This window comes from Ips typographus, linkage group LG4, assembly GCF_016097725.1.
Source record: "Ips typographus isolate SLU linkage group LG4, UJ_Ityp_2.0, whole genome shotgun sequence".
NCBI classification, from domain to species: domain Eukaryota; kingdom Metazoa; phylum Arthropoda; class Insecta; order Coleoptera; family Curculionidae; genus Ips; species Ips typographus.
This window is the reverse complement of record NC_138425.1, coordinates 10,458,044-10,485,114: the sequence shown is the minus strand read 5'-3', so window position 1 is coordinate 10,485,114 and position 27,071 is coordinate 10,458,044. Positions and strand designations below refer to the sequence as shown.

The 27,071-nt window shown below is 31.7% G+C and overlaps 1 protein-coding gene across 2 annotated transcripts in view; it reads right to left on the bottom strand.

Moving 5' to 3' along the window:
• Positions 1-25,560, bottom strand: part of LOC145728638 (uncharacterized) — a 34,000-nt gene extending 8,440 nt beyond the window's left edge. Inside the window, exons 1-5 of one of the 2 annotated variants that reach the window (XM_081979028.1) lie at positions 25,431-25,560; positions 20,845-20,872; positions 5,206-5,366; positions 2,855-3,134; positions 1,444-1,666 (exon numbers count right to left, since the gene is read on the bottom strand). In XM_081979028.1, coding sequence (XP_081835154.1) covers positions 1,444-1,666; positions 2,855-3,134; positions 5,206-5,292 — 590 coding nt within the window. In that variant the 5' untranslated portion in view covers positions 5,293-5,366; positions 20,845-20,872; positions 25,431-25,560. Of the gene's footprint in view, positions 1-1,443; positions 1,667-2,854; positions 3,135-5,205; positions 5,367-6,524; positions 6,770-20,844; positions 20,873-25,430 lie in introns of those variants that run through there. The other variant, XM_081979030.1, reaches the window with a different exon arrangement.
• Positions 25,561-27,071: the final 1,511 nt, after the last annotated feature.

The window sequence follows — 27,071 nt, the reverse complement described above, 5'->3', positions numbered from 1 at the left end:
AAGGTTTTTATTTATTTGTTTTAGTATAGTTTATACCACCGACATTTAATATTTTAATGTGTCCTTTTGCTCAAACCCAGCAAAAATACTGTATTTTAGTATAGTATGAACTGTTTAAAGCACCGGAGCATTTGGATGTATGTGCAGTGCTGTTTCTGAAGTTTGCCAACTAAATTAGAAAAAATCCTTTCTTTAGTTTAGGTTGTTCCCACAATCTTCAAAGTAGAGCCAATTTGAAGTTTAAAAATCTTTATTTTGTGTTGTTTTTGCTGAAATGAATACTGTTCCGTCGATATTACAGGTGCAGAATGTTCTTCAAGAATTGGGGAGCTGGTAGTTGTTAAGTAAATCTTATTTTTACAGTTTTTTAAAAGCAAAGAGGGTATCATTTTTATAATTTGTTTACAAAATATACAAAATGGGGCAAAACAGTATTATTACAGACACAAGGACAAATGTGACAAAATAAAGTTTATAACCTTGTCCCTGTATTAACCCTAAGAATATGAAATTCCTCTAGATTAGCATAATAATTAGTAAAATCAGTAAGACACACAACTTAACACAAAATTGAAAACCAGATATTTGTTAAGTGTACGTAATGGTAAAATGCATTTTCTTTTTATAAGCAAACCCCGCTTCCATTAGGGTAGAGCAAACAAAAAAGCCAATTCGAACCGGAAACGATTTCAGAGCCATTACTTACTTTATGCACTTCGCTTCTTATAAAGCACGCCACTTACTCATTAAAAAAGCAGTAAGAAAAAGAAAGGTGCTGATGCAAGCTATTAGATTCAATAGTCTAACCACAGCATTTTGAACTGGAAATCAAATTGCATTTTAATGAAATCGGGCAAAGAAAATCTGAAGAAAAAGATCTGATCTGAAGATCATGAAATATTTCGTCCATAGAACACACGATTTTACTTCTTTTATTTTGGATAAAAAATAAGCCAAAAAAGTCGTTTTATTAATCTTTTAAATTGATTTCACATTAGTCTTTTGACTTGACCAACTCAGTGTTTTCACTTTGCTTGAAGCAAGCTTGAAACTTATTCCTCCATTTTTATTGTATAAATAATAGTTATCCTGCTGGGTTTTGTTTGAAATTATTAAAAGAATAACACATCTTGGCAATGCATGACGTTTATAAAGTAACTAATTCCGTCAGCTCATCACGAAACTCTAAAAGACCCTAAAACGCAAACAGAAACAAAAGCAGCTGATGAAATTTTCCAGGAAAGCCTTAGTATGACATTATCCCGCTCTCGATAACACTTACAAGGATTATACCACCACTACAGACAACTGGAATTTATCTGGATAAATTTGCGCCATTTGTTTGCAGCTACACCACCGAGCACTTTCCCAAATGAGCATCAGGTGAATATAAACTCGTGTTTTCGTGAAAAGTATTTCTGGTAAAAATACAGTTTTACTTACTTTTCCAGTCCTACAAAAGCTTCCGGATCGATAGAAGTGATCTTGTTTTCGTAGAGAGTGAGAATTTCCAGAGTGTCCAAACCTTGGAAAGCTTTAGCATGAAGGCTGGTGATCTTGTTGTGGTTCATATTTAAAATCAGCAAATGGTGCAGATTTTTGTATGCGGCCGAAGGAACTTGAGTCAAACTGTTTTGCGAAACGTCCAACTGCGTTAACATTTTTCCTAAAAGAACAAGTAAAGCAAACTTTACAAAAACAATTTAACTTCAACGCTATCAAAATAATCCCGCAAAGCTTCATAAACAACTCTAGAAAGAATGAAAGTTGGAATTAATAATTGTTTTTTACCAGTTGAATTTTAGTTTGTTATAAATATTCAAGCATTTTAAAATAATTTTAGTGAAAACTCGAGCTTTATCTGGATTTTATATTCATAATTTACGGTTCCCTATCAGACTATTCCGTGTATACACATGGACTGGAAAAAAAATATTAAAACTCAGCAGATTGCTCTGACGCTGACAGGATTTCTAATTTTTTATTTTGAAAAGAGATTTCCTGATAACTTTGTCAGCTTTTTATTACCACGTCTGTTTTAATGAGCAGACTTTATCTGGGCGAGAAAAAGATTTGGAATTTAATTAAAATGCGAGTCAGAAGGGGTGAATGGGATTGTTTTCTTTAGGCTGATATTTATTTAAAAGCCTTTTTATAATTATGTGACTTATAGTTAAAAGACTTTTTTTCATTTGATTTAAGGTGGTTTCTCAAAAGAAGAAACTAACAAAAAAAATCGGCAAAAATTAGGTTAATTACATCCTGCCACGCATCCAATCAAAACCATCAGCTTAATTAAACAAGATGATTTTTCAGTAAAATATCGATTATGTAACAATTTATTTATATCTGGTTGTTAAGTTTTTCATGTTGTATGAGTGTACTCTATCCAAAACCAATTGAAATGTATTTAAATATTAACAAAACAATTCCAAAACATTAGTGATTAAAATTAATTTACAAAAACGTAATCATGTTCCAATTTAATATATTTTTGAATCTAACAATTTTGGTTATTTAATTTTTATTTACAGCTATAATCAATTTATTAATGTTAATGTAAATTAAAATTTAAAAATCCAATTACTCAAGTTTGGTTTATAATAATGATTACACTGAACAGATTAATTTAACAGCTTGCAACCGTGGATATGTAAAGCATTTAATTTATATTTTACATTACCAGTTATTGATAAGTCGTATGTTTATCACTAATGCTTTGATAATTGTTACATTACAGCCAATCTCATTAAACACTTACAAAATCAGTGCTAATTTGTTTTTAAACAACACAAATGATGTTATATGCGTTCATGAATACTTGATTGAATCTTTTGCATTATTCACAACTTACCGACTGAACTTAATGAAGCTTCTTCGACAACCGACAAACTGCTATTATGAATAGTCAAATGATGGATGTCCAAACCAAGGAACACAAATCCGGGAAGTTTGCGTAAATTATTGTGACGCAATTTTAAATAAAAAATAACATAAGATTTAGTTTTTAAGACGCTCATAGCATCGCTGATATGCTGCTGATCGGTGAACTCGCAAAGAATATCCAGTCCATTCTTTTTCACTTGGCAGCTGCAAGGCATTATATCTGCTCTTGGTGGACATGATTGTGGTACCTAAAACAAAAAAGTAATTTTTGTTGCATTAGAGACAAATGATCAATTTATTACGCTTAACTTCCCAACAAAGCAAATTTAAGAAACCCTATCTTGATTATGGGTAAAACTTTGGAAAAAGCCGTTTGGGAGATTAAGCGACAAATCAACAAGGACTTTTCCAATAAAGAAAGTTTTTCCCTTTTTTTTTGTTTCGATCTGCTTTGCACGGAACTAGAAGCATAAAAATTTAAGGACATCTCCGGTTTACGTGATGTATTACTAAAGAAGGTAAACTTACGTATTGTCAATGCAGGAATTATTTATGGGCAGGTTTATTCAAATTTCAAAAGATAAAACCATCGGAAACTTCGTTTCATATTTTATACAGTCAAAGTGTATATGGTGGTATTGGTATTTTTAATGGAATCTGTTATAGGTTATGGATGCCAGTCCGTTATATCCAGTTATTTTTTTATATTCAAAGCTGTTCATCGTTCACGAGGACCGATAAAATTTCACAATTCGATTTCGCGAGAAAATTGTCCGATTGTCTGACAAAACCCGGCATTCAACTGGACGAAAATGGGCAAATCCGATTTCATTTACTGAAATAAATTTGCCTGCCGGTAGCTATAGAAAAGAATTTTATGGCAGAATTGCTGCAGAACTGAACGTAATCTAAAGCATGTATCACGATTACCTGTTGTGTTCTATTTGGAATATTGGAAAGCCTGCAGCCATAAAATGAAAGTTTCGTTTTGCAGTTGCAGAGATCTGCAGGACGAAATTGCACGCCACAAAGGGATAATTTCCACTTTAAAACTGGAAAAGTGTGTAAATTCTAGTTGCAACTGTTCAAATATATTAAGGTTTTACTTTGGTCAATCATGATTGTTGAAAATTAAATTAAAATTTCTTTTGTTCAAAATGATTATTTAGGTTAGGTTTAAATCATAAAGAGAAAAATTTTGCTCTCTCATTCTTTTTGACGAACAGTTTAAACTTTAATAAAATAAAATTGGCTTACTTTCAGTTCAGAAACAGTGCAAGCAATATTAATTAAACCTTGACTAGCATAAAATGTAGACATTAATTTATTCCACAACTGAAAGTTTGTCTATTTAATTGCCACCGCCCATGTATGGTTGTATGGACAAGCAACCGCACCTTTATATTCCCTTATTATTAACTAACCGCAACTCCAACAATATGTAAAACTTTCTGGTCCCTTTGGGTGACATATTAATGCCATTTTAGGAGCGGTCATTTTATTAAGGGTGACAGAAAGTCTGGATGCAAACAATTCTATAGCATTGAGCTCCATTAATTCTTCCATTGATAAAGTTAGATTTCTCGTGGAAATAAATTTCAATAAACCTGTCTAGCATAAGCCATCGATGCCGTGACCGACTTCCATCGAAGGCATAGTTAGGAAGTAAAGCCCCGGGTGAACCAATTTAAAGACTTCCTGCGGGGATCCCTTGTCAAATCCATGCGCCTGATGGGTTTATTAACTTGCATTTTAACACTCTGGAATTTCCATGTAATTTTTATAGTCAAAAATCGTTGCTCGCAGAGATAAAGCTAACCGAAGAAAACCTCGAGATAAATACTATAAACCTTTCTATTCTCTTCCGTTTTGCTAAGAAGTGGAAAAATGCGGAACGGCAAAGAAAATCCCTAGAGATAGACTGTTGCGAATAAAAGATTTGTGTCGATTGTCTCCAAATTTCGCTGTATGGCGAGAAAGGGGGCTAAACTTATTTCAGTTCTTACTTTTGTATTCAGGGCTCGTACAAATTGGTCGAATTCAGCAAAAAGTGAATCGGATTTCGTGAAAATGCATTTAGTAACATTGTACGATTCACATCAATAATTAAGTGCTTTTTGTCTTTAATGCAATTGATTACGGTTTGCTTGGAGGCAATTCGTTAATCTCACAAGTTAGTTAGGAAGTCTCTTCTCACAGAAAATATCAATGTAGAAGATTCTGGAGTGTTCCAAAACAGGTTTAGTAGCTATTTTAAATGTTTCATTTAAGGATATGTTATACATATTTTTTAAACTATTTTTTTTTAAATAAACCTACCTCTGCCGTGGCCAGAGCGCACAATCCTAATAACAACCAAACTGTCCGGGTCCAGCCCTTAACTGGCCACAATCCCACCCTGGCCATGACGTCACGCCACAAGGGCGCTAAGCCATCACTGCCTCCTTTGAACCCCGTCCCGATTCATGCAGTGCAACTACCTGAAATTACAAAAAAATACAATTAAAATATGTGACTTAAAAAAAAATAAATGAAGAAAAATTACTAAATGTAACCAATCCTAGGTACATCAAATAGTAATTCCATGAGACAAAATGTGAGTTTCCTCAATACCTAAACTCCGGAGTCAACCATTCCGGAAAAAAAGCCATATTTTACAACCCTAATTAAGGCATATCTCCAACCGTTACGTCTTAAATTATCATCACTTCAACCCCTTTTAAGGTAGGATTAGGAACCTGAACAGGTTGGATTAACCCATTTACAGCTTCAGGGTGACTTTAAGACAATTTGTCAAAACCGCTACAAATCCTAGATAATGCGAATTATTATGTTAGTTTTCTTCGAGCAACTAGTTGTGGTCTGTATTAAGTACAGTGTCAGTGACTTCTTTACATTTGGTTAACATGCAATTCAGTTTTATGGGGTTTTAGAAAGTTCAAAGCCCCAAAGTTCATAAAAATTAACAGTGTTATTATTCAGGTTTGCAACTTTACGGTACGAATATTCTGGTAACAAAATGTTCCTACTGGGGAAGTAAATTTTACTCCAAAGCATTCTTTACGAGGGATGCTTTTCCGGTAATATTCATAAACGGAAATATGTACTAAAGTTACTTTTATTTATTATGCCGAATAAAATTGGGTGACTGAATATTACAACACAATACTACTAAATTAATAATTTAAATATTAACTAAATTCTTATTTTTTAATTATTAATATGTCAAAATAAACATTCCAGAAACAGCCAAATGTTAGGTCAACAACTTATCTGCACATATTCAATGTATATTTTCTTTACTCAAGCGAATGAACTGGGTAAAATAAGCTATTTTTATAATCATAGTACTATAATAATTCTGGATACTGAATTAATGTTGTGAAATAATCATTTGTAAATGTTACAGATAATGCGGCTAAATTTGATAATATGCAAATCCAGTGTTAAATGGAATATTATTTGTCCGGCATTAATATAGTAAATTAACAATTTATAAAACAATTACTAGATTTGATAGAGTAGTTTGAAATAGGGGTGGATAATAATCGTTTTTAATGTTAAATGTTGATGAAGCAATTAACAATTTTTTGTCAACTGACCAACAAGTTTGTCTAAATTACTATAAAAGCACTTACTTAGTATTAAATTTCCAGTGTGTGTACACTATTCCTTAAAAAAGTCGTAACGTAACAATTCAAAAATTAATCACTTTGGCAACTAATTACTCACACCATATTCACACTAATTTACGGTTTAAGACACAAAAAACGTTCACTAGTTTTGTGAATCGGTTATCACATGGTTCGCGCACCATAAAAAAGTCTTTACAACTAATACAGATCCAATTTTCGTCATTTATGAAGAACGGTTATTTAAATGGACCGCTTCCTGCCGATAGTTGAATGAAAGAGACGGATTTATTTTGTTAACGTGTGAGATGACGATCTTGTTTATTTTATACTTGTACATACACTTAATGCTGGCTGAGTCTGGCTAACTATCAAACAAGCTCATTTTAGTTAATTATTATGAATCAATTAAAGTACACATTGCAGTGATTTTTCAATCTGAGAATTACAAATGCTGTTATTGTGATTAAAAGCTACCGAGTTCATCTATAATAATATTTACAGGTTAGATTATTAGAATAAAAATTCTTAACAAGAATTAAAAACGAATTATTTACTAATAAAACCAGGTGACCTCAATCGTTCTATCAAAAGTCATTAAAGGCGGAAAGAAGGAAAAAAGTGGGAAAACAAAGACATTACTGGAACCAACATTCTAAAAACAACTTAATGACAAAAACAACTAAGTTTCTAAGCTATTATACGCTTAACAATATTTGTAATATAGCTGGAACTTGACCATTAAAAATAATTCTTAACGATTAGTTAACCTAACTGGAGGTATTTTGGTTTACGTTCTATCAGTACAAGTAAATAATAAAAAAAATCAAATAAATCCAAATAATTTCTATTCTGCTATATTAAGACAAAAAAAATGAAATTAATTACTTAACTGAAAACTGCAAAGATATTATAACTACTCACTTAAACAACAGATCTACTATGATAATTCTTACTCTTACTAACATGATGATGGTATTTTAGGTTGCAAAACAGTTTAAATGGATTATCAAACTCTCTTTGTTTTTTTAAATATGTAATATTAGTTTGGTAAATGACTATAATTGGTAAGCAGGTCTTCAAAATGACCAGTAACATTTAATGTCAGTTAGCTATCAAAAAAATGAAAACTACACTAAGAATGTGAATTTGTTTTCAACCACGTATGACGACCATATGTTTTTCGTAATGATAAAAAATTCAGTAACATTAATTGCTTACATAATATTACTTACCATAACGTGGCCAGTAGTATGTGACCTGTCCACATGCAATTTTGTCTACAATATGTCCCTAATTTGGGTTGGCATAGGTCCTTTGTGTCTGATAAATAGTACTTTCGCGTTTAATAAGGGTTGTCCCCTATAATATGCAGGGGTTTATGCATTTATTAAGTAAATCCAATAAAGTTCATATAGGGACCAAATTGACCCCTTTTCCCAAGAATATCTAATTGATAAATTTTTTTGTAGTCACAGTGTTAGTATTTCAAAATCTGGAGGTTTTCCAAATACATAACAATAAAAGAGCAAAACATAAGTCTGATAGAGCTTAGACATATAGAAGAAGTATTGCAGCTTTCACTATTATTTCTCCTCTAAGATGAAATTTTTCATCTAAACGCCAGCTCTTACCTCTAATTGGAGGATATTAAGGTGGGTCCCACAACATATAAATCACTTTTCTTTCCAGGTGGTATAACGGAACGATCGTAAATTAAAAAGAATGAGCCTGAGGTAATCTTTTGAAAAATCTTTGGAAAGTCCCGAGCATTAAAATGAGGTAAACCGAAATAATAGTTTCATTTGTTGAGTGGTTCAAATTGTAAAACGCGGAAAGTTGCAGCGTCCGGTACAAAAATATAAATACACAATGAATGAAATGAGAATATGCCTGGCACGTTTCGAAATGTCGTGCGTGCAGTAAGTGCACAAATTGAAGGCAAATGCCTTCTGCAGGAATTTGCGCTCGAAGAAAAATATGAAATATAATTATTATTTTCCTGCGGTAAAATTTGCAACTCTGCCTCGACGGAAAGCCTTTAATACCGAGAGCAAACATGCTTTATAAGAATATCTCTCGTGTTTTGCTTTTACACGAGGAAAACAGCAAATATGGAGCCAGATGTGTAGGTTCTTTTATATATTTAATCAAGCTTTTCGTTGCATGGAAAAGCCGATTTTAAAACTTTTATATTTTGCTAGAAGATTAATGGTGTTTGAGGGGACAAGGCATAAAGCAGTTTAACCCGAGAAAGGTAAAACCAAATAGAGCTACTTTAGGGTTTATTTAAAAATTTAAAAAATATTTTATATTTTTTGTACTTATTTCACTTAATTTAAGGTCCTTTGGTATAAATATGCTCTTTGCTGTGCATTTGCACCTTTTACTGGAGCAAAATTAAAAATTGCCAAAATTGCACTTTTTGCGAATATGGCATTTTTTCAATTTTTGAATAATTGTAACTTTTTTATTTGAACTCATAGATATTTCACTAAAACGCCATTAGAAAAAAGATAAAAAACTACAAAAATTATTGGGAATTTAATTTAACTTTTTGGATCATCCTACTATAATAATGAACAGTCACAGCTGTAAAACTAAAATATCATAATGACTTAATTAAGTTGGAACATTGAAATTAATAATAATTTGATAGTACAATTGTTCAGCAGCAGCAGAAATTTTAGTTTTATATAAAGGTCAAACTAATATTAGCTTTGACCCAGTCCAATTGTTATTTTTGGTTGGATGAAATCAATTAACTTGTCGCTCGAAACTGTTGCAAAAACACACTGTCCAGACTGGATCATCCTAAAATCTGCGACAGTTATCGATTTTACGACTAGGGCTGTTTTGTAACATTTTAATAACATATTGAATTTAGTTATTTTAGTTCGTGCACTTTTCAACTGATTAGAGTGGACGTGTGGATGTAACTTTGCGTTTTACTCACACGTGGCAAAACTAAAGTGTAATTTAACAACTTGTTACCCACACTTTTCCGCTGTAGGTTGTTTTATTGTTTCAAATTAGTTTACTAGAGTGCTGTCGGAGTTATTCTGCGTTGTAAAAATAATTTTTGAACAAAACATGACCAAATGCTAAAGTTTTTCACTCAACAGTCCAAGTTGACTGATTAAACCTGTGCATGTATGCAAACATAGAGTGAGTACACAGTGATCACTGTTTCGGATAATCTGAATTCACAAATAATATGCCAAACATTCAGATAGGCAGTTTAATCGATTTCAATCAACGTATTAGCTAAAAACAACAGGTAAATAATTAAATGCTACAACATTCGATTGACAGATTGAGAAGTGATTTAATAGAAACAAACAACGTTAAAAATTAAAAACTCTGTTTAATAAACTGGATTTACTTCTGTTGTTTATACTTCTGACGTATACGTGTCAATATAAATATGGCAATTAATCACAATTCCGAGAAAAATCAGTAAAACTTTGATGTCTATCTAACACACGCACTTTCATGGAAAACAACGATATTATTGGACTAAAATAAATATTTTTTAAGTGTTGTAGTTTTGCCATTAATTTAACAAGGTAGCAATCAGATTGACTCACGCACTAGGATTAAAATTCACCCTTAAGACACGTTTCTTGGCTACCATTTACTCCAGTAAAATGTATTTTTCAGAAACAGTGTCCAGCTAAAGCCTTGACCTCTTGCAGCTGCAGTTCCGTTTTAACCGTAATAGAAGTTGTCAGCCGTTACAAAACAGGAAAGCAACTTTTAAATTGAAAAGAGCGACAAGGAAATTGTATTAAACTGGAACTCAGTTTCATATTTTCTATAACTTTAGCTTCAAATTGCTTGCGAAAGTGTCAATTTACAGTTTTAGTGTTATCCTAGAAACTGGATATTCATCTTTACAAAATGAAAATTAACGAATACTAGAAAGTTACGTCAAAGCAAGTTGAAAACTTTTACGATAAAGTAATTCGAATGTACAAACATCGAATTGTTTTTTTCTTTGATGTGGGGTCTTTAATCTGGATATATAGACCCATCATTATAATAATGGACCACTTGTAGATGTCGTAAGTTCTTACAAAGAGTGGAAAGGGCATAAAGCCAAGCCTTGGGGGACGATATATCAAACCTGCAAAAAACACAAGGGAGTAAAGTTACGGCATATCTGCCTCTAGATACGCACTCAATATATGCATAAAAAAGTATGAAGGGGGGTCCTACATGGTTAAAGGCAATTTCCTTGACGGCTTGACATGTAGGTTATTGCTCAGTAAAATTATATGGAAAAGGTCGTTGATATTGGCTGCCTCAAACTAGGAATATTAACCTTTAAGTGGAAATAAGGTCAAACTTCCAAAAAGCTCGACAAAATTACTAAAAACAAAAAATATTTAAAATTCCACCAGCAACCGCATTTCCCAAGTGTCAGCATAACACCAGGCTTAAAAATCATATTTTATTTGAAACAACACTGAAAAGAAACCAAAAGATAAGAAAATTCGTGATGCGTAGGCGAACAAAGGAAAAAGCAGAAATTCTCTAACTTTCCACCCTTTTTAGGCTAGAACGTGACTGGAAACTTGGCGAATTATCAAATCTCCGGCACATAGCAATTTGATTTGATTAGCACGTGACCATTAATCTCGGTAATCAGAGGAAATAGCTGAATGAGGTATACACTTAACAGTAAGTCACGAAAATAACAATTGTAGGTTTTATGCTTCAGCTCTATTTGCCAGAAGTTCACACAAACATTGTAAGTAGAAAAATAAATGTTATCTTCGTGAGTAATAGCTATCATTACATGCTTGTTAAATAATGTACTATGCCTGGACAACGAACGTAATAATAATAATTGTAACGACCTTTAACTGAACTCACTTATTAAATATACATTCACAAATAAATGAAAATCAATATATACCTATATTCAAAATAATTACACATTATGATATAATATACTTCACCTGATAATATTCCTCAAATTGTATTAAAATTTGTTGACTTATGTACATATTAGCGGAGGTAAAATGAATTCCTTCTTAAAAGGTTTTGTTTGTAACGGTTACACCAGGAATAATAATAGAAAATGAGGATGCATTTTGGGAAACTAGAACTAAGTTCAACCGTATTCTCTCATAACGTGTGATTTAGAATTCTTATAAATTTAGGTTAGAGGAGAATAGGAAACAAAAATCGTGGAAGTAGTTTCTATTTGTTCAATTAATTGATTAAAAAAAGTAGAATTGGAAAAACAGAAGAAAAGGGGGCAAAATATGACAATACAATTTTTGCGCCAATAATTGTTTTGTACTAGATTAGAAGTAGAATTAAAAAAGAAGGAAAAAGCCGCCAAAATTGTAACTCAGAGTCAAAGAAGATTTAAATGAGAAAAGATAAGAAAAAAAAGCTTCAAAATTTGACAATGCAATTTTTCCGCCAAAATTTGTTTCCCAAACTATAAGAAGAAGAATTAAAATGAAAAAGAAAAAGCGCAAAAATTTAAAAAAATTGTATTCCAGACTTAAAGTAGGAGAATTAAAACAAAAGAAGAAAAGGCGCTAAAATAATAGTTGTAAAAATTCTACCACAATAAAAAAAAACATTATTTTTTTGTAAAAACCGATAAAAATACAAAAGCCTCTATAAGATATAACTGGCTGATGATTTCGATAATAAAGTTGCTTCAAAGCTCTTCGCAAACTCGTAAAATCTAATTGATAAACTTGAACAAGATGGCAGAGTAAAGTAGCTTGTAAAGTTTAAGCCCCTTCCTGAAAATTACTAAAAGTTTGACTTTGTAGAGCATTTCTTGAGATTTAATTCAAACTTCAAATTAATATAACTCCTTTCCAAATAATATCAAGCGAATTCCATTAAGTTTCATTCTGTTTTAATCGCAACTAATTCAAAAGTTTCCCAGGAAAAAACTGAGCTTAAAAATCAAATATCCAGAAACATATTTCTGGTAAATGTATGTAAACGAAATTGGCGATAAAGGCAAACAAAACGTTAAGAGGAATATCGATTACAAGACAGCTTTGTGTTTGTAACGGATGTTTTTAGAAAGATTTTATCTTAGATATTTATGGAAAAAGCAAAAGTCATGTTGTTCTTCCTGCTGTTATGTTTTTAGGGAAGTAAACTGATTTCACATTGAAATTTTACTGCTAGTTTTATGAATGATAGTTTAGCCTTTATATTTTCAGTTGAAAGCAACAGCAATAAATTTACAGTCATATCCTTGCAGAGACAAATGGTTGACATTTAGAGGTGCTTCCGTTTTTCGCGGAAAGAAACTACCCTGAAAAGAGCTACATACGGTGTTTTTACTCTTTGATTAAATAGGAACATTACCTTGCATCTGGAGACTAAATTGTTTTGCTCTAGTAATGAGGGTTTATTATAATTAAAAAAAAAAAAAAAAAAAAAGTCAGAGAAAAAAATTCCAGTCAGCTGAATTTTCCACTGCAAAACGACTAATATTTTGCACGGTAAAGTCACAATTTGTTTTTGTGGTAAACATTTCATGGTTTTCCTTTCAACGTTTTCACGTCTTCACTCAACAACTTTTTCGAATTGTTTGTTAAACTCTACCTGTAAAATGGAAAAAGTGAGTTTTTGTTAAAAACTCTCTCCCTAAAATAAAACTTCCCTCTGACATAAATTATTCAAAACAACCTGAAAACCAGGACAAACGTTGGCAGCCATTGGAGGGGGCTTACGTTACGATCTGCATAGGACAACAAAAGGTCTTAACGGTCGAATTAATGTCACATTCAGTTCTGCTTAATTTGAATTTTCATTAATAAGTTTTTCGTTCAAAGGCTCCTACTAAAACAATTACCGTCAATGCAATTCATATACAAATGAAACCAATTCAATTAGGACTTTTTTGAGTCGGGTTTTCAGAATTAACGCGATTAAAAAGGAAACGTACAAGCAAGACTAGAGCCAAATCGAGATTGTATTTAGTAATTCGTTTTGGCTGGTCTTCTTGAGAGAAACTCTATTTGTCAGAAAATAGTTTCTGTACGGAACAAGCAACACGATAACGCTTGGCATTTATTAATTAGTTTTGTACCCTAAAATAGCACTCTTAACTACAATTTTGGTTAATGTGTGGGAAGCAACACATTAAAAAAACTGTATATACGTAATTGCCTTTTAACATACTTTTTACAGAAGTTTTCTTCTAACAAAAACTTCAGTTAATTCACAAGGAAAAATGAGCAAATTTCCACTAACATTATCCATAAAGAAGCTCGGTACCAAAAGGCAAATGGCAATATCTCCAGATAAACGGAAACCTGAGAGCTGGTTTTAACGAATATTGATTACTCCAACCTTTTGTGCTCTTAACGTGTATTTTTAGAAGGGATCGCTTTGCTTTTTTTCCATTAGCCCTGAACGAATGCTTTTGCTATAAAATCAGCTCACAGACCAGTCTTTTAATAACGGCGCAAACATCAAGTAACTTTGACTTTAACCATTAAACTAGTTTTTAGCACTGAATTTGCTTACAATCACAATTTTTGGTGCAGTTGGTTAAATGTCGTAACAAAGCATTTTCCTATAATTCACTCCTAACAATGCAATGGGCGAATTCAAACAAATGGTCGCAGTTTCCGGATTTGGTTTACAATCAGCGTAGAACAATAAATGGCTTAATAGTGCGCTTAATGCTATTTTCTGCTATTAATCATTTGATTGTAAGTGTACACACAATACAGTAAATCAAATGCTTCTGTTTCTAACATATTATCTTTAATGTGGATTCGAATGTCACTATGTTTTTGATACTTTTTTCCTTTCAAATACAGAGTTTTTTCAAACCTCCCATTTTCTGACTGTTCAAAATGATCAAAACCTAACTAGAAACAAGCTGTTTCAAAAGCAGGCAAAGCTAGAGCGATACATAATTTACTTCCTGAAAACTCAATTTTGACATCACTCAAATTTCAACTAAAATCCTGAAATTTAGCTGCACATATAGCCATTACACTTTATTTTGAGTTCAGTCAAAGTTTCCGTATTTTGTGCTGAAATACGTCGACAAAAATTCAATATTACAATCAATCAATTCTGCCAGAAATTGAAACAAAACAAAATTCACTTCTCAACTCGCTCTACGTAATTTTATCCTAAAAAACCCAACTGTAAGTAAATCTTCTTTACTGTAATTTCGTAAATTGCACTCGCTGCTCTTACTAGTTTAGCCACAAGGGAAACGGACATGTTCTGAAATTTACAATTACACCACCGAATACTAAGAAAATACTGTTCCATTAAGCAATTAGCAATGCCTGGATTCCTCGACGAAGTTCAGTAGTTTCGATCCAAACCTCCAACACCATATAGTTGAAATTAATTACTACTCCATATTAACCATTACAACGATTAATTAATTTTCCGACCTGTTTTGATACCCACTAAGTACGTTTTCTTTGTAAACATGATGGTTGATATAAAGAGTGGTGACAGTAAAGATGATGTAAAGTAACGCTCTAATAATTAGTTTTGTACGGTAAACTAATAACTACTCTCCTTTCTCTGATATTGCAGAAGTTCGTAAACTTTGAATAGTATTGTGGAGAGCTTTGCAGTAATTTTAGCTATTATTACTATACACTTTATATCCTCTGGAAAAATCACATATAAATTGTTGAATGTTGACCTAATTTCCAACGTCAAACTAGACATGCAAACTTTTCACTCTGTGGACATAGCAAATTGACCTAAGTGGATTTTCCAGTGTTGTTTAATCAGATAGAACTTTTACAAGTCTGGGAACTTTACTCAATGTTTAATAAAATTGGTCATTTAGAAAACGTAAGCGTCTTCACTTTCGTGCTGCACAGAAATTTGCTGGAAAATTTTATGGAATAATGGGAAAAATTCAAACTGCTGGTAAAGAGAATTTTTTGTATATTTAGTTTACTCAGGTAATAGTGGTAAGTTTTAGTTGGTAAAATCAGATTTAATAACAAGAAAGTTTCACTAAACCTATATCTGGAAATGGTTTGTTACAAATAGCACGCAAAGTGTCAAATTTTTAGATTTATGTGCTGAGTTCGTCTCTTCAATTTTGGAAAACAGTTTAAAAAAATGGTACATTTCCAAATCTTTTGACAATATTACAAAAATTCAAATAGTAATAAAATTTTATTTTATTTGCTCCTATGGTACACAATCTGTATATTAATAGTTTACTTCTTATCATTTATCGCTTTTCCCATGACCTGCAAGAATTTTTTTAATTTTTGTTTTCAATTCATCTAGATAGAGTCATTATAGATTTCAGTGTAGAGAAATTATGGTTAACGCTTTATGACTATAATAATCCACGTGGATTCCAAGTAATTTATTCTAATCTATGAATTTTTTATTACAGAAATTTTACCTTATCCAGAAATTGCACCTCTATTAAATAACCAACCTAATTAGACTTTATGGATCATAAATAAGCGAAATAGCTGAAAATTGGTCTACCACTTGGGTGTAATTTAGTCTCACAATTCAAGTCCAATTTGTGTTTTCCAAATTTATACATAGGACACGGAAGAGCCTATAAATTGGTACATAAAAGCACATATATGAAAATATGTTCAGGTCAAAACGCTTCGATAACCAATATTGATTACACCATTGCTGTGCGTTGTCGTTTATATCATGTAGGTACATTTTTAGACACACTTTTAATTTTTTTCGGTGAAATTAAGCTGCTCTGAGATTTACAATGTAAAAATGTTAGTTAAAATAATTTTAAAAAGACTTTAATTAGAGAGGAGTCAATTAAAAGGGTTTTTTAGTAATAAATAACTTTTGAGCTGAAGAACTTAACAAAGCAAGTTTATGCTTAAAAAGTATAAACACAATCGATTTTCAGAGTGGCTAATAAAATTAGCACTTCAATGGTTGTAAAAGCAAAAAAAAAAGGTGGAATAACGAACACCTTTCTGTCACAGAATAATATTTTTCAGCCAAGTTCACATCTCGTATGTAAATTAAATTCCCCATAAATTTATTTCCGCTTTTAACGTATCCACCACCTTTAGAAATTCGACATTAGTAGGTAGCTCAGCTTTTTCACTCATAACTTCAAATAAGGTTTTTTTTTTGAAGTAAAGAAAACCCGATGAGATATTTCGTTCAGTATTATTTGATAAATGGATCGGAAAAGCATATTAACAAAAGAACAACATACGAAACGGTCGGTCCTTTTTATTAGATTTATGGAAAATGTCTGGCTTAAGAAAGCAAGCGAAATCCACCTTAATTCTCGTACCGATAAATTTTCCAACAATAAATATCGACCCTTGTCGAAGCAAAGCTTATTTAATATTAAAGGGAAATTTTGAGTCAAAAAGGCAAAACCTTGTCAAAAGCGACAGGAATTAGAACATTCAGTAAAAATTCTGTAATATAATAAAAAAAAATGCAATTTCTTTAAACTAAATTTAAATATATATTTATAAGTCTGTCAGCAGGAGACTTCTACAAGAGATAACATGAAAGCCCTCGAAATTGAAATGTCAACCAAATTGAAAAGGGTTAAAATAAATACGTTTTAACCCTGTTTGAATATATTTATTCGTGTTCGGATTTTGCATTGTCACAAAAGTTGTAATCACAAATTCAATGAACTTTAGCACAAACAGTTTTTTTGTATCTCAATTTTAAATGTATATTCAAATTGGAATTTTTCTGAAATATATTCTAATATAAAATTCCAGTCATCTAGGATGGTAATCCAGGGCCTTAGCCCGCAGAAATTCCAAATATATTGAATTGAAATTTTGCTAGATATGCGCATTTTGTCGGTTTGATGCATTCAAATTCAAATAAGCCCGTTTCGGCCCGACTCATATTTGGGCCAAACCATTGTTATGATTCTCATGCCATATATCAAACCGTTCGTTGTTATTCTATTTATATTAAAAGTGCTTTTTAGGTGGCGCTTCCTTTTGTCACACTATATTCTCATACAAAACAAAATGTTTGGTGTTTACGTCAGGCAATTGAGAAAGTCCAAACATATTTTTTTAAAGTAAATAAAAACTTTATTGACATTGGAAACTAAATCAAAAAGCAATTAATAAAATATAATAAATAAAAGTACTGAATAAAACTTTTATTATAAATAACCTTTTGCAAATTTTATTATTCAATGAATTTAGTTTCAAAATATAGGGTTTGTTGTGCAGTGATTAAATATATTAGTATTAAATTTAATTTGGCGCTATTTAAAAACTGAATAAAATGAGAATTGATATATTGGTACTAAATAATAGTAAATAGTATGTAAGATTGAGTTAAAAATTCAAGTTTCTAACCTTGTATTACAACAAGATATTGCAATTTGTACACTTGAATATTAACAAACAAGCATTAATACCGTAAAATGATCTCTTTTAATGTGTTTCATAAACTTTCCAGGCTAAACTGAAAAATAAAAATATTTCAATATTTGTTTGGCTTTAATGAATTTTCCCATGCAAATATTTTCTTTCCAACTGAATAACGTTTTGGTAAACATTTTACCAGTATTTTTAGGTAAAACTCGATTGAATAACATAAATAAGTACCAGCAAAGGGAGAGAGCACGTTAAAAACAAGCTTTTGTATGGCAAAGCAAAAGAAATGAACCAGAAGCTTTTATGGTCCTTGGAGGCTTCCATTTATTTTCCGTTAAAACGTCAAGGAGGAAACTCCGAAAAGTAATAATAAAATACGGTTTTATAAAGCAGTCAGTTTGGCTGATGAATAATTATGCGGAAAAGGTGTTTCACGGTATGCGAATTTAAATCAGTGAAGAAAAACGTAATATATCTAAACTTCTTCCGATTTCCTTCTGTGCAGAAAATCTACATCCACGCTTGAATATAAATCCCCGTTTCTGGATTCTAGTTATATAAATCCAAGTTAAATTTCACTCGCCTGATGGAATGCATATTGGCCTTATTGACATGGGAGACATGTTTGAGCAGTCTGAATTTCTATTCAACTTTTGCGGTAAGGAAAATAATTGAAAATATTTCCTGGTTATTGTTATCATGGAAACTTTACCAACTTTAGTTAACGCGAAACTTTCTCACGAGATAACAAGTAGAATACTAGATTAGTTAGAGAAACAGTTTCAAATAAAGACAAATTTTTAGGTGTAGTTAGCACGTAAATAAAATTTTTCTTTTTGACACAAATAAGAGAATATGCGGGCTCTTGTTGCCATAAACAGAGATTTATCGTATGCCATTAATGTATTGCCTCTAAAGTTAAATTAACTTTAACCCAAATCGAAACTAAACTCAGGTAGCTGAAACTGAAAATATAAGGGAACACGGTTTATTCGACAGCTTGTATAATGACTATAATTCCAATTTAATTGGGGTAACCGTTGTCTTTGCCACTCCCAGTTTAATCAATAACGAAAGTTTAAAATGTGTTTTGTTACTAAAATCAGAAAAAATGGTTAAATATTTATCAAACCAAAACAAGCTAACATCAATTGATTTTTTGATTTGTGGCATTGATATCAGCTAAAGCAAAACAAGAAAATCCCTCTTATTGATTAATTAAACGCCCAGATTTGATTTAAGGTCCTAGAAAAGGTTCAAAACAAGTTTTTGTATCGATTATAGGAGTGTTTTAATTCAATTTAATTAGTACGTAAGTTCAGATTCTTTAAGAAACAGGAAAGCACCTGAAAACCTTGAAACAACTTGGTTATTTTGCGCAGTAAAACTTCGAGAAATCGATGAAAATTAATGACTAACTTTTTGCGAGGGTTAAAGTATTGATCGGATTTAATTGACCTAATACTTAGTATGCAAATTTAATGTCAAACAACAGCTATAATCAAATGTTTCGAATAATATTAAGTTCAAAACATTGTTATAGTGTTAATTCTGAACGCAAGAAAGTTACATAAAAAATAGTACATTAAGTAACCTAAACATTTTATTATGTATTAGATTATTAGTGTTTATAAGTTGTGTTTGAAGTAAATAATTGCGGTAAACATAAAATGCAATTAATTTAGAGGGTTGCTCCAATAAGCATAAAAAAATTCTAGAATACGAAAATTGAAAAACATGACAATCACATCGCTCTAAATTATAAAAATGCATTTTCCTTAACTGTTCTTTTTTAAAAATTTGTATTAAGCACAAACAAATTACATGAGGATTGTGATAAATTACAATGTTATTAAACATTTTAACAATATTGTAATAGCCCTATATGCGTCAACTTTTAAATATGATTAATGGATTACCCTTTATCCAGCTATATGATTTTAACAGCAGTGCAGGAAATAAATAACAAATGTCACATTCTAATTCATGACTAGTTTAATCGCAATTTAGTGTAGTATCAATATTACGTCAAATTTGTCGGTTTTGTGACTGCTTTGATGTTATGAACAACCGTCTAAGGGTTGGGTTTAATTGTAACCCTTTTCACTTACACCCCCAAGATGTTCGCCACTCTGCCATGTTTATGATCAGTTAACCGGAAAAATACTTTTGCTACCAGCTAAAATTTAATTTACCAGCTTAATTAAATTAAGACAGAAACAGCAGCCAAACCTGTTCTATTTTTGAAACGGTTTAAATATTTTAATATTTACGACCGTTCTCAGTGTTTAGTTCAGCGAATTAACCTTAATCACATCCCCTGTTTTGTGCTTAAAATAAAAATGCCATGCAGTAAAACCATAATTTAATTAGTCAAGTAAACCACTCAAACAAGTTGTATAGACAGAGAGAAAATGTTTAGGAGTGCTCTACAGATGTATGGTATTTCTATTGTAAAGGCGAAGTACATTTGAGACCTTTATCCAATTTTGTAGTTTTCTGTTTAGTAAACGTTAAATCAACTATTTTTGTTAGCAAAATAGGATAAAGCAGCCATGTCAAATAACTTGATAAATTAGTCAGAAAGTGAGTATAACCCCAATCACTTTAATGTTATATTTCTGAAACTCATCTATCAATTTTGTAATACGTGGAACACCTTCTTTCAAGAAAACAACTGTTATAGCAGACTTGATCACTATCATCGTCAGACTGCAAATCTGACAGTCAAAAGCTAATTAAAACGCTTATCAGAAACTCTTTGACGCAATGTTTTCAATTTCTGCACCGATGTTCATTACAAAGATTATAAATTAGTTCAAAACTAACTAGCATGAAATTGTTGAACATCAAAGGCAAACGACGTTAATTTGAAATTAAGGATCTAAGCAGACACGTGCTGCCTGGTTTCTTTGAGTTTTAATTATGGTTTCAGCTTATTCTGCTCTCTATTATTACGGGTCACTTACCGATGAAAAATGACCAGCTTTCTGCCATCTGAAACAAAAAAAAACAATTAGAAAAATGTTAGTTTAGTAGGTAGTTCCAAAGTAGAACCATAGAAACTACAATACAATGCACAATGTACTAAACAATTTAGTTGGTTTTCTAGAAAGGTTGTATTGTTCTCTATTGTACTAGTGTAATAAAACGTGAAGGTTATAATGTTCTTCTTGCGTTATAACTTCTAGCATATTATTAGTGTTGGTTGCATGCTTTTGTTGAACTTTTCTTGTTTAATGTTTGAAAATACACTCAAAGTAAATTAAAAGATGGCAATTAGAAACAAAATACAGTTTCAAAACATGAAACTAATTATTTAGACTACACCTCATAAATTCCAAAACTTGAGTGTGGTTTTCTCCCTTGAGTGCGCCCTTTTCGTTGTCCCTAAATTAAAAATGTCACAGGATTAGTTGGCAGAGGGTGCGGAATACGACAGTATTTTGCCTAGGTCTCCCCACTGTTAACATAAATGTTTCTTTGTGCTGAAAATGCTTTAAACGGTGCTACTCAAGAGTTATCCGTTTATTTGCTAGTGCAGCAGTTCATATTGATTAATTAGCGATATTACTGATATCGGTTTCCTGTTGTTTATTCTATTGACCATTTCATTAGTCTAAAATACAGACAATTACTGATATTACATTAGTATTTGTCCATATCTTATAACTCTAATAAAATACTTAGTAAAAATACTTTGAATTTCAAAATTGATAATAATGGAGTTTTTTATTTAAATTTTTATTGACCACAAATAGTCGATTTGTCAGTCTGTCTGTCACACTACTTAATTACGTAGTTTGGAATAATTACTAACATTAAAATTAAAGTCGTTCCACACCCTTACTATTCTTGTATTCAAAAATGAGTAGGTAATTAGAAAAATTGCGTTCTCTGTTTCTACTGATTAGTGCAATTTGCAGTAATGGTGTTGCTACCAGTTTAAATATCGATTGTTATTTCATGCTGATTTGAACAGATTTAATTAATGATTGTTAGCACATACCTGTTTTACGCCTTTCCCAATTTAGGAAGTTGTTTTAAAATTTTTAATTGTAGGAAAAGTAGTCAATAGTTTATTTGTTAATTAAAATCCCACACATAACACTTTTTCATGGAATGTAATATAATTAGGACCCACATTAACCTACTTTCAAATAATATGTTCTAACCTAACTCTTGAATAAAATGATAAAAGCGTTTTCTTTGAGGAATTTAGGATTAGAAGAGATAATCAATGCAAAATTAAATTTTTTAAAAAAACTGCCACAGATCAATTTACTACAATTAAAATTTGAAACTTTATTGTAAAAAATCTACAATTTCCATTTAGGCTAACAATCTCCAATTTATTAATCCACACAGTCGATACTTGCCGTCATTGTTGAATAAATTCAGTTCAATTCAGCATTTGCCATGCTTATTATTCTCCTTAATCGACCCATATTTCCCACAGTGTTACAGGTAATTTAAACACGTATCACAATAAGGCGGAATACTCCCCTAAACATGCAACACGAAATGAGTCATTCCTAAAAACGTAAATAAGGAACAGCCGAATAAGATGTGATAAAGTTGGTTCATGAATTTTGAACTTCTCAAATATAAAATAAGCTTTGAGACAGGTTTATAGCCACTTTGGCTTTTATACTGCTCATAAAATATGATAATAATGTGTCCCATTTAATTTTCACACTGTATCGTTGTACTTCAGAAATTTCCTGTTTTTTTTTCTTTATAACTCATAGTTCTTAATAGGAGCTGGTTTCAAACAAAACAAGCAAATTTATGTCTGAGAAGGGTGGAAACGTAGACGCGATAAATTTTGAACTGCTAAAAGCAACTGGTTAATATTAGAGCAGAATAGGGACGTGACTTTGTCCACTCTATTCAGTTTTTTCACTGACTGCAAAAGTTCAGACGGAGATTACAGACAATAATAATTATAATTTGGCGTGAGTCAGTCTAGTTTTTCACATAATAAACCACCGTGTAAGGGCAGATCCTTTGATAAAATTAATGATGATTAGAACACGGAAAATAAATTTGCAATTTAAGAAATGTTTTGTACTTCAACTACATTACAACTAGGTAGGTATTTTAAGGTTAAATGAGCTGCTGGAGAGAATGGAACTTCTAAGTACATCGTTATACTTTCCATTACAGCTAAAATGTAGGCCATATTTTCTTTAAAACAGAATAGCAGGAAGCCAATTTTGAGCTACGAAAATTGCAAGCCAAATAGGACATAAGTAGTGTCATAAATATCGTCTCCAAGGGAAATATTTATTTCATTGATTTTTTAAAACCTGTTTGTGACAAAGAATTTCTGTTCAAATCAAGTTATTTATTCACGATGTTACAAACAGAAATTTATCGTTTTGTGCTTGTTTCTAATAGATACAGTTTGCAGGCAATATTTTAACGCAACAGTGTTACATGACAAATACATTTTAAGCTTCACCCTTAACGGTATATCGCATTACGCTTTCGGTAAACGAAATACCACGCTACTGAATATTCAAAATTCAAATTCGCACGTGAATAACGTTACACCTACATCGCAAATTTTCAACATTGTTTTCCAAGCAAATGGAGCAAAATTGGGGTTCTCAATCTTTCGTGTACTCATCACTTTCCATTCCGTGTTACTTCCGTCCCCGGTAATAGGTACATATTTTGTTCCGCCACACACATTACCATAATGTAATATTTCAGGGTTTCAGGGCGATCGATTAAAGTTAGGTGGGTTCGCAATTTAGCATAATATAATGCTAAATGGTGTACGCATATTTTATTTCGAGGAGTTACTATGCTATAAAGCAATTTTGCCCAAAAATGACTCTCCAGGCTCTATGTAAAGTACGTTGAATATGCAAATAGTTTTTTTCTGTCAAAAAATAGTTATGCAGCTGAATTTCGGGTTGCTTTTATATCCTGTCAGGGCTTGAATTATTAAACACGGTTCTCGAAACGGGCATATTCCTTTGTTTTCTGGGTAAATATTTCAGATTTTGCTGAGTTGGAAACGAAGGTTTGTTTCTTCAAAACTTAATCAATTTATGTTCCAAACATTCAGCGATTAACTGACATGCTAATATAGTGCAAAACCACAGACAATGTAACTTTTCCTATTAGCATTCTATGTAAATTAGTTTCAGTTTATCATCAATGCGTATTTCAGTTCAGTTGCACTATCTTCCATAATCATCTCTGAATTATAACCGGGATTCAACTGTAGTTATTGTATAAACTTTGGAACCTCAAAATTGTTCCCAATCGAGTGTATCTGAATTATTTATGAGGCAAGAGTATTTCAAAATGCACGGAAAGATCAATTTGATACTTGTTCTTTTGTTATATCTACATTGCAAATTTTTGGCCTGTTTTACTGGGTTGTTTGTATGGCTTAGTTGAGGAAATAGGTTTCGTTTAGAATATAAACAAAAATATGTATGGATTGTGTTGTTTAATTCCAAACTTGGGAATTATAATTGCAGTGGAAAAATATTCAGAACTTCTGTACAGAATTATCTGTGATGAAATACAGGAGAATCTCATTAGTACGTGTTTCGTCACAGGCCCCAGAATGGGTTTGTTTAACAACATTAAGTATCGCCACTTGCATACTAAATTAAATGTTATGTATATAATACACACAGAAAGGGTGTACTATTGTTGAAAATATAAATCTTTATGGAAGAATTATGCTAATAGTTTGATGTAGATGAGAGTATGATGTTGAGAATAGCATTTAGGCTAAGAAATTCATAAATACTTCTGTGAAGAATGAAATATGAGTGAGTTGAGCTAAATCTTCAATTACTTAACATTTGACGTAATAATTTAAACTTTCCTAAAAAAGATTATTAATACCATTATCAAATATTTCAGTAAGTACTGTTTTTTGTATGCAAAAGTTTTTCTGTGTGTAAGGATAAAATAATGAACAAAAGTGTTGTTCTAAAACTCGTGTCCGATATCGCTTTAAAGAAATGAAGAAACCTCTGCTTCAAATACACACAAAGTATTTTATTAATGTCCCTTACTGTTAACTGTAACTTCCAGAAGCGGCCATTTTCTGCTAGTATAATGTCATTATTAAAATTATTTCAAATTACCATTCATGCGCAGAACCGTGAAATAAACAAAGGTGAAAATTTAAAAGTATGTAAAATTTTCCTGGATATTTCAAACATTCTCCATTTCCATTTTAAGGAATAAACGAAACCCGAACGCGCTCTTTAATGAAACCTGTTGGTCTTTCTCAAGCCCTGAAGCTTTATAAACGATTTCACGAATGCAACAGAGAAGTATAAGAAAAGCTGCTTTGTCCGTGAAGCTTTTAAGCCCCACCTAGCTGCTTTTATGCACTTAAGCCAATATGCGCATATCGCCATTTATGAAAAGCGCGCGAAAGTGCTGTTTTTCCATGAAATTTAATTTAGTTGACTAAAAGTACTCTCTGTAAAGTTTTGATAAAAAAAAAGTAAAAGTGGAATTTTATTCAAACTAACAGTAGTAAAAAACTAACAAGGTAATATCGACTTACCAATTAAAATCCGCGTAAGTTGCAACACTGAGAGACAAAGACATAGCCTCCACTCACGACGGGCGCTGACTGAAGCACAGCGTCGCGACGCTGTGCGACGCCAGCGCCCGATTGCGTTGCGGGGATGCTAACAAATGACAGTCGGTCAATACCACTGGCTCACCTGTGCACATGGTTGGGGGGCTTTACGCCTACGCCACCAAATTCTGATTCGCGAACAGAAAATCAAGAAAGGCTTTTCGGTAATTTTCCAGGACTCTCTCACACATAATTTTCCAAAGTTTCATTCATTCTCTTCAGTATTACGTAGAATTTACGACAACTGTTGCTTAAAACTCAGTTGGGAGTTAACAGTAAACATGGAACTTTTTTTATATTGCTTACATAATTTGTTTGTATATGACTGGCATTCATTTTATATATTTTGAGTAGTTTTTTAATTAAAAAAAAAAAGGAAAATCATGTAAGCAGCTGTGAGTTTGTGTAATGGTAACCAATTTACATAATTTATTTATGTATGGCTCTCATTTTTCTATAACTTTTTCTTCACTGTGAAAAAAATGTTATCCGAACCACATAAATTAATGTAAGGGAAACCTGAAATATAATATCCAAAAAGGTCAAGGTTTTCCATTATCTATTTACGAACTCAATTAAGCAAAATTATGAAGCACTTTGAAGCTATATGCAGGTGATTCATGTTTTACTTAATTTTCTTGTTTGATTAAATTTTAAAGAACCCTGTTACATGCAAATTGTTTCTAGTTCGTAATAATCTAGGTGCAAGTGCTACTTTCATCGACCACAACGCGGTTATGAAGAGTCCTTACTAAAATTTGCCAATTAGTTAACTTTTAACCATTACACACTGCTGTTTAGTCCAAAAGTTTATTTATTTATAACTTCAGAGCTTAAATTATACATAAATTGCAGACTTACACTGATATAAGTAAATGCACTCACAAAATGATAAAACTGTATTGATCTGTGTTGTTTATTGTTCTCTAAAGATATTTGGAAGGTTATGAAAATAAAAGTGCGATGTTAAAAATTGAATATTTATGCCACCCTTTTGGCTCAAGTAAAACAGGATATAGACACAATAAATTGTATATATTTTCTATACTGAAAGACATAAGCAAAACAACTAGTTAGTTAAGTAGAAGTTGCAAGTTATACGTTTTACATCTACAATCAAATCCACTAATCAGTCGAATTCACAATCAAGACTAAATTATTAATCAAAATTCAAATTCTATCTACATTTCATCACCTATTCGTACATGATATCCACTGTTTTAACTGCATAGAGAATTAAATCCGTGACCCGTTTCCAAGTCAGTTTAATCAGATCACACATATGTCGATAATGGATTGTGGTAATAGTGCATGTGATATAAAACGCATTAACACTTGCCAATGCTCTAATTATTTCAGTTAGCCACAATATAGGTCAACTTCCAATTTAACCGGTGGAAAATTAATTAAAAAATTAACATTTGTAGAGAAAAATCCACAAATTGTGCTGAACCAACGTTTTCACTAAAAAAACAAGCCAGCGAAGCTTAAGTGGGAAAGCTAATCACATTGTTTTTCCATCGTTGGAAACTTATTTGAAGGTAATGACCCTTTGAAAAAGTA